At 40.7% G+C, this 12675-nt stretch overlaps 1 protein-coding gene across 4 annotated transcripts in view; it reads left to right on the plus strand.

The window, feature by feature from the left end:
* The window catches only part of NOVA1 (NOVA alternative splicing regulator 1), a 91402-nt gene extending 79258 nt beyond the window's left edge, over positions 1–12144 (plus strand). For 3 of the 4 annotated variants that reach the window (XM_066608577.1, XM_066608581.1, XM_066608579.1), the window contains exons 3-5: positions 1455–1621; positions 4087–4158; positions 7990–12144. In XM_066608577.1, coding sequence (XP_066464674.1) covers positions 1455–1621; positions 4087–4158; positions 7990–8997 — 1247 coding nt within the window. In that variant the 3' untranslated portion in view covers positions 8998–12144. The remainder of the gene's footprint in view (positions 1–1454; positions 1622–4086; positions 4159–7989) is intronic. The other variant, XM_066608580.1, reaches the window with a different exon arrangement.
* Positions 12145–12675: the final 531 nt, after the last annotated feature.

Below are 12675 nucleotides of genomic sequence, written 5' to 3' on the forward strand. Positions count from 1 at the left end.
CATGTTAGAAACCCCTAGATGATTTCCTTCTTTTTTTTATTATGTTATGGTGTTAGTGAACAGGTTTACACCACCCATGGGGTGGGAGGGGGGAACGATCTTAATGGGTCTTAATTTCAGCTGCCTCTGTATTACCAGATGACCAGCAATAACTGGGTGTGACATTTCCCAGCCGACCATCTTCATCGTTATCAGAACCATGCATTTCTGCTCATTCAGGTCTCTTACCATATATAATGTGGACTGGCGGGAATGACATTCTCTTGACGTGCCTCCTTTTTGTTACATTCATTGTGAGATGTAATATGTAAATGTGGCATAACAGCAGGAGGAGGAGGATGCAGCGCCTCTACTGGCGGACCTGCGGCCTCGCTGATTTATACGCTGGTGCGGGAAGTACTTATCAAGGCTTTTTTTTTTCTGTTGGCTTTATGTGAGCACTTCTCAGCAGCATTTTAATACACCGCTCTGTCCTGTCAGCTCAGTGATGATGATGAAGGACCCTGCTGTTCCTTTTAGACACTAATGAAGGCTGAAAGCTTTTAAACATGACAACATTTTCCCCGGGTTTGTTGATTTACAGCTTTTATTTTTATTACCAATGGTAACCACAGCTCTGGCGGCGTGGCAGGCGTGCGGATCACCGCTGAGAATTGCTATGCCACTTTATGGCAGCAAAAAGCAGTAAAATAAAGGAAGATAATTCTTCTACTCACTGACTGTTTTCCAGCAAAAGATATTGATGGCGTCTGTCTTTCTAAAACTCGGAGTGCGTACATACATCCAGAATAGCCATCCTATTAGTTACTGTACAGAAGAGTGTTGTGCAGCAGGGTTCATGATGCTACTCCATGGTGAGCGCTACACGCGGGCTGAAGAAGGGCTAAAAACCAAGCCATCCGTCTAGCACGTTGATGGATCTGAAGGGAGATATTTTCTGCAGCTTGTTATATACAATGATATGTAGAAGCTGCAGAAGCCAAATGGTGCAAAATTTTTAATTAAATCTTATTGCAAAAATGATTTTCATTGCAAAATGCTTTCATTTCAATAAAACACAATTGCTCCCTCAGGTGTCCATAGCCTTTAAGTATTTATTGCTGTTCCCATATTCCATACTTAATGTAGAAGGTACATAGCTGCGCCATAGCCGGCCCTGACAAAGGATTGTCAGCTCTTAACAAGACTCAGATGAAATACACTTGGCTGCATCAGAATGACATTAGGTGGGTGCTACTCCATGGTGAGCGCTACACACAGGATGAACAAGTTACTGCCAGGGCTTGTCATATACAGACTTGTACATTTAATTGCAACATAGTGTTTTTTTGTATCTATCTACGTATCTATTTCGTTATGAGAGCCGCTAAACGGAAGCATGTTTCTTTGTTTCATCTTGATCTTAAGTGCAAAATAAGATATTTTTTTTAATATGAACCACTTTCTCTCCGCAGGTACCACAGAGCGGGTCTGTCTGATCCAGGGCACTGTAGAAGCTCTCAATGCTGTCCATGGCTTCATTGCAGAGAAAATTCGAGAAATGCCACAGAACGTGGCTAAGACGGAACCGGTCAGCATCCTGCAACCACAGACTACGGTTAATCCTGACCGTATCAAACAAGTATGTGTCTGAAGTTCAGAAATAAACTTATTGTTTCCAGCGCTGTTGACATTGATCTCGTTACGCCAAATTATTAGTCCCCAAATATGGATGAAAGAGCCAACCAAGTGATTTAATGGTGGGAACTCATAAAGAAATAATTGTAATATAACGTAGAAGTAATTATGATTACATAATCCACCAGGACTTTCCCATTCTGAATCTAAGGATGTATTATATGCCCTAATCTCAGTGCTATCTAGTCTTTAAGATGTCCTCTACAGAAACCGCGCTGGCTAGTATGTGTATATATATATATATATATATATATATATATATATATATATATATATATGTTTCAGCAGAGCCTAGATCACATAATGTCATATAATGAGACATTTTCAGCACCTCATATCCTGTTTCATAGAACTTTGCTGAGGATATTGGGAAATTGCTGTCACTTTGCTGACTTAAAATAGCCATCAGTAATAGGAAGATATTAGTGGTAACTGTACTTTGAACTATATCAACATACCTGTAATAATCTTTCCAGTTAAGAGGGTTGTCTGCCACTTTCATTTGATAGTCTGAAGAACAAAATGACCCTTTCAGTATGTGTCCAGGCACAGCGCCCTACATACGAGTGTGGCTGGTCCTGGTACTGACGTTTTACAAAGCACAGACATATATGTATGTATGGCATTCCTAGTGGGGGTCCTCTGACTCCCATTGATCAGTCTTTGATGGCTTGTCCTAAGGATAAGCTATCAATTAAAATTCCCCCGAATGCCTCTTTACAGGTTGTGGACATTTTGGAGGCTTTTTCTTTTTTTTTACTTCAATGAAAATATTTTGGGCTGAAAATCATTTTTGCTAAAGAATTTATTTGAAATTTTGTACCTTTTTGGCTTCTACAGCTTCTACATATCATTGTATGTAGCAAGCTGCAGAGAGGATCATTATGACCACAGCTAAGTTATATTTGCTCAAGTCATAAAAAGCGCTGATAAGATCCCTCAACAGAGGAGAGATGAGGGCTGGAAACCAAGTCATCAGTCTGGCACATTAATGGATCTGAAGGGAGATATTTTCTGCAGCTTGTTATATACAGTGATATGTAGAAGCTGCAGAAGCCAAATGGTGCAAAATTTTTAATTAAATCCTATTGCAAAAATGATTTTCAGCCCCAAATGTTTACATTTCAATAAAACGCAATTGCTCCCACAGGTGTCCATAGCCTTTAAGTATTTCTTACTTTTCCTATATTCTATACTTAATGTAGAAAGTAAATAGCAGCGCCATATCTGTGGCCGTGGGGCACCATAAGCCGGCCCTGACAAAGGATTGTCCACTCTTAACAAGACTCAGATGAACTACACTTGGCTGCATCAGAATGACATTAGGTGGATGATATCTTGTTTCATACTAACATCTGCTGACAGCACCAAAACTAACTTCTGGCCATATCTGCTCAGATCCAAATGTCTAGTGTAGCAATTAGACACTCGGCAGAACACCGTAATTAGGGTGGCTTTACATGGGACAACTATCAGCTGAAAAATTGCTCAAATGAGTGATTTTGAGTGTAAATATGGGACCAGACTGCGTACTGAATGACAAATCGCTTCTTGAAACAAAGCAACTAGTGACCAAGTTCTCACTCAGTGTAAACAGGCAGTTGTCCATCTTTGAACAACTACTTGTCCACAGTGAATGGAGGCAAGCTTCCAGAAGAGATCTCTGGCGCACTCCGCCTCCGTTCACTGAGCGATTTTTCTGTCCTTTGTGAAAACATAGTAACGATAGTCGTTGGGATGACTTTTTCAGCACTTCTACACCCAAGAGTTGTCCCATGTAAAGTGACCCTAATTTCCACTTATTATCCATGGACAGTGATAAGTCCAGTTTATTCTATGAATGGGATCACTAAGAGAATAATGGGATTTTCCGCTTTGGACAAGAGTACTTTATTTTGTATGACTGCAGATTTCATTGTTTTCTACGTGAAACAATCAGAAAAGTTTTCATTGTACTAATCCTGCAAGGATGTAATAGGAGGGTATCCTGTGTGACCCCATTGTTCACACTATATTATTCCATACACCCCTGTATACTCTTGCTATTATTTATGAAAGGATATTTCCTATTATCGCTCATGCAGTTACCATGAAATGAATTTGCTTTGACTTGTATATATAGTTTGTGATGGGATTTTATTTCCTCTTTTTTTAAACTTTCCTGCTGAAATTGATTTATTTTTTATCACTAATCCGATCTCATCCATCCTCCTTTCACCCTTGCTGTTCCTGGGAATGCTTTTCCGTTTTTATTTTTCTCCCCCCTTACCCTATTCTTTGGTTTAACTCCTTCGGTGCCAGACAAGTCTATGCCACATAATTTTCCAACAGGCAGATGCTGGCAGTGAAGGGGTAAATTTATTACTAGAGCTGATTGAATTCTGCTTCTGACCCTGCTTTGTTCTGCAGACATTGTCATCATTACCACCAGCCACCAAGTCCTCTCCATCTGACCCCATGACCATCTCCAGAGCCAGCCAGGTACAGTACCATTCTCCATATTTCATGTTATTCATGTTAGGAAGTACAGCTCATCAACATGCCAGGGTTCATCATCATGGGGGGATAATATACAGATCAATATTGGGTTATTTTATAGGTGGTAACCCCCCGTAGAGCAAGAAATAACTTAGTGTTATTGTTTATTGTTGCCTTAGTTGGGACCAAAGTCATTAGTAACAAATAGTAGGATGCTCGGATGCATTGCAGGCAACAATTTCAATAACATAGATTTAGTAGGGGTAATGATTAACAGAGATGCTTATCAACTCTGACACCACATGCTAGTAAACTTTTCTGCACTTTGTAGTATCCAGAAGCGGACAACGCAGTATAGATCCTCAGGGTGACAGCACACATTGATTAGGCACACATGCTTGGTTAAAACCATTTCCTTTATCAGGTATAGCAGAATACATTGGTTAGAATTATGTATTGACGCTACAGATCATTTCCAAAAGCAGATGGTGGGATATTATAAGGCACTTACAGAGTTGCCAATAGATAGTTGATCATGTATAGGACCATTAGTTTGCATTGTATAAACTATTTATTACCATTTACTAGAAACAGTTGACATTTTCTTATGATCCATTAATTCCATTATTTTCTCTCTTGGTTTCATGACTTTTCGTTTGGTTTTGTTAGATTCATTGCAACTTCTATATTTATTTTAAGCCTTTGCTATGGTAAGACAGGCTAGCGAATTAAAGAATTTGTGATCAAGTGTTGACTTCTCCACAAATATTGAGATGAGTTAGATCTCTTGGTGCTGAAAGACCAACTAAAGACCCTTTTACGCGAGCTGATGATCAAGCACAAACTTTCACGCAGTCATTAATCGCTCATTCGTTGACTGATCAGATCCTTTATGCAGGCATGAGATTTCTTGCTTCGCAGCAGCACATCTTGCCATTTAACTGGGGAGATTTGTCACTGACGAATGTATTCTGTATGGGGACAAACAATCGTAGTAACGATCATTTGTCCACGCACTACCGATCTTCTGCCCGTGTAATTATAATTTCGGAGCACCAATTGAAATGCAGATTGTCAACTGTCACTCTTTATCACAGGCAGATTTATCTGCCCCTGTAGAACCAATTAAAGTCTCCAATGTGATAGACTTGTCAACTGCACATACTACTGGCTTCCATTTTACATGGAGAATTGACTGGGTGGTAATGAAAGCGTCTTAGGGTTCTTTTGCACGGGATGACGGTTCGGTGATTAAGTGCCTAACAGTGTTCCCAGAGATTAACACTTCTGTGCTCTTCCAATTGCCTGCCTCCATTTCCTGTAAACAGGCAGTTGTACATAGATGAATGACTACCTGTTTGCACAGGCTGATCTTTGGTTTGTAGGCTTGCCCACACTGAACGATAAGTGAACAGATTATCCTTCATCGTTCAGTCACTGGCAGCGTTTACGATTATTGTTCAGGTTCTCATGATCCAGCGATAATCGTTCAGTGTAGAAGGGCCCTTAAATGTAGCAAAGCAAAGTTCTTCCTTGTGAATTGTGTCTAGGTGACATGTCTATCTTCATATAAGCATACTGGTAGCTCCAGTCCACATATGTGATTCACTCATGTAGTATAATGATTTTTTTTACCCCTTTAAGGCCGCATTAACATGGGCGAGTATGATATTGGTCTGAGAAACTCGGACCGAGATTGCAAAAATGTGATTTTTCTGGAAGTGTGATGCTCTACATGCAAGTTTCATGTGTAAGAACAAATTCCTATGCTGCTCCAGCACCTTAAATGGCAAAAATTGCATTGCACTCTGCATGCAACTGTGATGCAACATTTACCTACTATAGGAAATAATGAGCAAGATCACCCAAAAATAGAAAATTCGCACATGCAAATAGACTCATCGCAAATAAAGGGTTCTATTTTCGTGCTAGTTTTATGCGTCGTACATAGCGCAAGACTTGCACTATAAAATTGCCTTTGTAAATACAGCCTAACTGGTACTTTTGTGAAGAACATTATAGAATATGTCTCACCAGTTAAGGTTTTCACAATATGTTCCAATGTCATGTGATTTACAAAGTACTGTGTTTCCCCCGAAAATGAGACCTACCTCAAAATAAGCCCTACCCTGAATTTTCAAAAATAAGCCCTAGCTACACTACATTAAAAAAGCAACACATTCCCTAGCAGCCGCGATCTGGGGTCCCTCCCGCTGGTCTCCGGAGCTCTGGTGCACTTGCTTGCAGTCTTCAGCCGCCAACAGAAGATCATTTCCTGGTTCCGGAATTCATAAATCCCGCCTCCATGAAGTGATGGCACTGATTTGTTCTCGAGCGTTGCTAGCCAATCAATGCAGCGCTAAATGTAACAAAGCAATGGCTGTGATTGTCTGAAAAGCGCTCTAAGAACCAATCACCATTGCGTTGTGGCAGCAGGATTTTTGAATTGGCTGAGCGGCGTTCATCTGCATCTCCGGTGGCGATAGCGACATCTACTGCAGAGTGAGGAGAAGCTGCTGCCAGAGATGCAGAGACTTCGCTAAGATGAACGCTGCTCAGCAAATTAAAAAATCACGCATCCACAGCACAATGGTTGTTGATTGGTTCTTAGAGTGCTGCCCAGTCTAATCAATGCACACTCAATGAACCAATCACAGCCATCACATTGTTTCATCAAGTGCTGCATTGCTTGGCTGGCAGTGCTCGAGAACCAATCAGAGCCATTGCTTCCTGGAGGTGGGATTTGTGATTCGCTGAACCAGGAAACAATCTTCTGTGAGCGGCCGAGGACTGCAAGGAAGCACACCGGAGCTCCGGAGATCGGTGGGAGGACCTTGGCCGCAGCTGCTAGGTAAGTATATTAAGACATCCCCTGATATAAGAACCAGTGCCTCTTTTGGGGCACAAATGAATATAAGGCAGGGTCTTATTTTCGGGGAAACATGGTAATATTGTTTTTTGTTTGAGTTGCAAAAACTATATAAAACTGTTATCTGGCCCTTCAAGATTACTTGAGCATTGCATGATGCTCCATAGCAAGTACCAATTGCCATAAGATCTTCAATTTTGGGTGCAGGAATAGCATGCAGGAAAGCCAGTCGTGCAGCTCCCACCTCATGCCGGGGTCACTACTGATAACCAGACAGAGCTAATTAGATCAATCATTTCATTACAGTGTTACATTACAGTCAATTACACTCTGCGCTCTTTGGTCCTGCCAGCAATTTTGTAATTTATGGGTGTTTTTTTTTTTGCCTGCGAGACACTGTCAGCAGCTCCTCTTACTGCCTCTGCTCCCCACCCGGGTAGTGCTCAACCTTTAACCCTTTTTCTAAAAAATAGCAGTTTGTTTTTTTTTTCTTCTATTGTTATACTGTATAGAAATAAAAATCATCCTGATTTTCCTGGATATACTGATATCTCTAAACTATCTCAAAGATTGTATCTTCTGTGTAAAGGAGCAATTGCTGAGGAACAGAGTCTTTGTTTCCATCCACTAAATGTGTTATATGTCAGAATCCGTAAATCATATGGCAGTGGAACAATGTTTTGTAACTTCAATGAATGTTGAGTCATGCTAAAACAATAATACGGCTTAGCTTTTTTTTTCTGAGAAAGCTGATGCAACTTTGAAGACCACATTTCATCACAGTCTGACTTGAAAGAATTAGTAATCTAGGCTCAGTCTGCTACTTGAAGGAACTCTATTGCTTAGACATTGTCTTTCATCCAACACCCCACCACACTGAACTGTTTGTCTTACTTTTAGTGATGTAATGTCTACCTATCTTTCTTTCTTCCCTTGGTTTCTTCCTCATGTTTTTCTGACCTCAGGTGAAGATCATCGTTCCCAACAGCACCGCAGGTCTGATCATCGGTAAAGGAGGAGCCACTGTGAAAGCAGTAATGGAGCAATCTGGTGCATGGGTACAGCTTTCCCAAAAACCAGATGGCATTAATCTGCAGGAACGAGTGGTGACTGTAAGTGGAGAGCCAGAACAAAACCGCAAAGCTGTAGAGCTGATCGTGCAAAAGATCCAGGAGGACCCACAGAGTGGCAGCTGTTTGAACATCAGCTATGCCAATGTCACCGGACCTGTAGCTAACTCCAATCCCACAGGATCTCCATATGCCAACACTGCTGAAGTTCTACCTACTGCTGCCGCAGCAGCAGGGCTTTTGGGACATGCCAACCTCGCTGGGGTGGCAGCCTTTCCTGCTGTTCTGTCCGGATTCACTGGCAATGATCTGGTTGCTATTACATCAGCTCTTAACACCTTGGCCAGTTACGGCTACAACCTCAATACTTTAGGGTTGGGACTGAGTCAAGCAGCAGCCACAGGAGCACTAGCAGCTGCCGCTGCAAGCGCTAATCCGGCAGCAGCTGCAGCAGCCAACTTGCTGGCTACATATGCCAGCGAAGCAACTGCGGGTGGTGGCACTGCAGGGGGAGCGGCTGGAACGTTTGCACTAGGCAGCTTAGCTGCAGCCACGGCAGCTACCAATGGATATTTTGGGGCAGCATCCCCACTAGCTGCTAGCGCCATTTTGGGCACTGAGAAGTCAACGGACGGCTCCAAGGACGTAGTAGAAATTGCTGTGCCAGAAAATCTAGTAGGTGCCATTCTCGGCAAAGGTGGCAAGACATTGGTGGAATATCAGGAGTTGACTGGCGCCAGGATACAAATCTCCAAAAAAGGGGAGTTTGTCCCCGGTACCAGAAACCGTAAGGTAACCATAACAGGCACACCAGCTGCCACGCAAGCTGCCCAGTATCTAATCACGCAACGAGTCACTTACGAGCAAGGTGTTCGGGCGGCCAATCCACAGAAAGTGGGTTGATTGCCCCCCCCCCTGTCCTTCTTCCCTTCCCCAGGATGTTAACTTAATTGTCCCTCCCTTATCCCTTCTTCTTTTCATGGATGTACTGTATTTTGCAGGAGCGATTTATATTTTATTTTTTATTTGAATTTTTATTTTTTGTTTCTGTTTTGTTATTGGCAGGGGAAGTGCGCGTCGGGTTATTAAAATATAATTATGCAAATGAACGCAACAGTGTTGACAAAGCGCATCTGTAAATAATACATGTTCTGCGGATGTTTTAGAGAGGGAATTTTTTTAGTGTTTTTTTATTATTATTTTTTTTTTTTTATTTGAAGGATTTTGACAGGTTATATCTCTCTCTCTCTCTCTCTCTCTCTCGTTGAGGTTTTATTGTTTACGCGTCAAAAAAGTTTAAAAAAAAAAAGTTTTTGAAGCCTGCCATTTTACCAGCATTGTTGTAGTTGAAAATGAACTGAATGTAAACATGAAGTGACGCATAGGTTTTAAAACTCTGTGAGGGGCTGACGCGTCCAGCAATGCACTGCAGAGCCAAGTGTTGCTGGTCCCTTCAGAACCCGCACAGTTATCAGTATTAGTCCTAAGTGACGCTGTAACTGAACTACTGTTTTGCTGGAAAACAGCAGGGAGGGGTTTGGGTGGGTGAGTTACCTATAAAACAAAAAGGGAGTAAAGAAAATCAAAAAGCACTGTCCAACTTCACTCATGCTTCCTGCCCTGGGGTGGCAGCGTATGAGGGGGAAAAAAAACAAAACATGTTTTGGAATAAAAAAAAAGAAAAAAAATAGTTTTAAATTAAAACATAAAAGAGATATATATATATATATATTATCTAAAAGCAATATAGTTGCAAAAAAGCACTGTAAAAATATATATTAAAATGGTTAAAACTGTGGAAAAATAACCTTTTTTGGTAAGTTTACAGATCAGTGTCTTCATAACAACCTGTATGACGATGAATATTCCGGCTGGCCAGGCTACATTTCTATCATTTATGGCTCACTGATCCCCTCAGATTTAACTCTTCTGATGGGTGACGTTTGGTTTTCACAAGAGCTGTGTCTGTTTTCTTCTTCCATTGGGTTTTCCCTCCTGCCCCTTCATGCTGAAATCCTTTTAAATCCCCAGTCTCTCACCCCATCTTGTTTTAATTGCATTAATCACCCATGCTTTTTCCTTCACTAGTTGACCCGCTTTTTAATCGCAATCTGGAGAGACAACGATGTCACATGTTCAGCAACAATTCACAATGGCAGTGTGACTTTAACCTATTACTTGCCGTTGTTTGGGGCTGTGGCAGCTAATATTTGAAGGCATTCCTCTCTTATCATACAAACCTCCAGCTTTGATAGATATATATATATAATTTTTTAAAGTTTTTTTTTACAAATTAATTTATAAGCGAAGACACGTTAGTTGTCACTTTACAGTTTATGTTAATGGCTTTCATTTGGGGTTTGTAGGACTGGGGTTTTAATTAGACCCCATAGTACCTGGCCAGCCATGCACCAGTTGATCCATTAACATCCTCCCCCTTTTAGATGTAGTGCTGCGTTGTGTGCGTATTGGGGATTTTCTAAGCCAAACCACGCACACACGCACAAATTAAAGTGCCAACTGTTAGCTGATGAGGTTTCATTCTCTGCAACGACTTAACGAGGGCGTTGCCTTTTAAAAAACGCTTCTGATTGTGTATAATTTTAACACTAGCGATCTCTTAGTGTTGTCAATGTAGATTTTACTGTGAACAGTATCTGTGATTTTTAGCTGTTTTTGATCCCTCCGGGGCTTAGGCTACACCAGCCGCCGCAGGCTCCGATGGTCGTTTACCTGCATGTTCTTTTTCCGTGGGGCATCTTTATGTCGGCTTCAGTCAGTACTTCCCTGCATGCTTGTTTAGCTGAGGTAGTGTTCATTTCCGGCGTGTGTCTACCTGTCGCAGCGCAGGTTTCCTCCAAGGGCCATTTTTTAAAATTAATTTTCTTTTTAGAATAAGCCTTTTTTTGTTTTTGTTTTTGTTTGTTTTTTTTCAACTTGTCACCTCCTTCATGTTTCTGAGTGCCAACTAGCCAGATCATTATGTTTAACCTCTGCATTTGGGCCACCAAAACCACTGAATTGTGGTCGTTCATAAACCCAGCATCTTCTCATGCTATGCATGCAGTCGTAAAAAAAACAAAAAACAAAAAAAACAAAACAAACAAAAAAAATTAATAAAAACTAAAAAAAAAAATTCAATGGACAAGAAAGTAATTAAAAATAGTAAATAATAATACTAAAAAATAAAAAAAACTAAAATGCTGGCTACCTCTGGATCATCAGGCTGAGAAATTCCCAAACAACAGTTTTCCTTCCATCTCAACTTCAATCCATTGATAACGTCCATCATAACCAACTCAGTGACATTTTCCGCTGCTCCTCCTGTGCAACTGATAACTGAACAATGATTGTGATGTCCTCTCGTCTGGCTTCTCGTCCAGCATCTCTCTTTCTGAACTGTGATCTTTCTTTTCTTTTGGTTTTCTTTTCTTTAAACTTTAGAGAAAAAAAAAAAAAGACCTTCATCACCATGTTAGTTTAACCAAGTCATTAGTGTCCTATCTGTAGCGGACACTGAAAATTGTGGATTATTGATTTTTAAAAACTTTCTTCCCATCAGTTCCTTTTACCCTAAACCTTCCTGCCTTACTCCTGTGCAGTTTCTGTTCACTTGTTATGAGCCCCACAACTTCTGAGGGGCCGGTGACGCATTGGCTGTTATTTCCTCACAAGCTGCGTCATAGGCTTCTCAAGGTGATCCAGCCATTCCAATCTGATGATCAAGTCAATTTCTTTTACTTTATTTTTTTTTTCTTCTTCTTCTTTCTTTACTTCCATTTTCACGTTCTCTTTGATTATAGAAAAAAAAACATTTTCAAAAAGAGAAAACTGATATATATTAAAAAAAAAAAGGAATGATATTGCTTGTTTTTAAAATGGAAAGAGCAAAGCTGTCGTACAACTGTGTTTTAATTGGTAATGGTTATTTATCGTTAATAGTCTCTGTAGCTCTGTAAGTTTTTATGACAATACAGTGTAACTAGTGGTTAGCCGATGATGCGAATATATTTACTCATATCATTATAAATGTGCTTTGTTCATCATGTACCATCACTGTCTCCCGTCTCATTATTTTCCTTGCATGTCACTAGTTTCAATTCATTTATAATACATTAACAGTGAATAATACCTATCAGATTTATTTTCCCCACTGTCCTGGTGTTAGCAGGTGCACCAACAAGAGCTCCAGGTCATCAGCTTTTCATGCTCAGATATCCTCCTTTAAAAATGAACATGCTGCATTACAGACATTATACTATAGTCAACGGATACAACCTTGATCACAGACGTCCGCTTCTTATAACGTAGGTCGTATCCGAGCACTGACAAAGCTCTGCTTCTGGTTAACCGTGTGGTCAGACGGCAGTAGCAGAAGAGATCACATAAAGCCGACAAGACTCCTTCTTCTTGTCCGCCTAGTGTTATTTTACAGTAGAGAAAAGCCAGTGAAGCTAATGCAGCGTCCTCAGCGCCCATGTACATTGCAGCATATTCATTTTGCAAAAAAAAGGCGATTTTATCACAACGATAGGAAAAGCTGCTTCAGACTTAAAAAAAAAATCAAGGGCTGCGAGAAGC

Source organism: Eleutherodactylus coqui, chromosome 6 (assembly GCF_035609145.1).
Source record: "Eleutherodactylus coqui strain aEleCoq1 chromosome 6, aEleCoq1.hap1, whole genome shotgun sequence".
Classification (NCBI taxonomy): domain Eukaryota; kingdom Metazoa; phylum Chordata; class Amphibia; order Anura; family Eleutherodactylidae; genus Eleutherodactylus; species Eleutherodactylus coqui.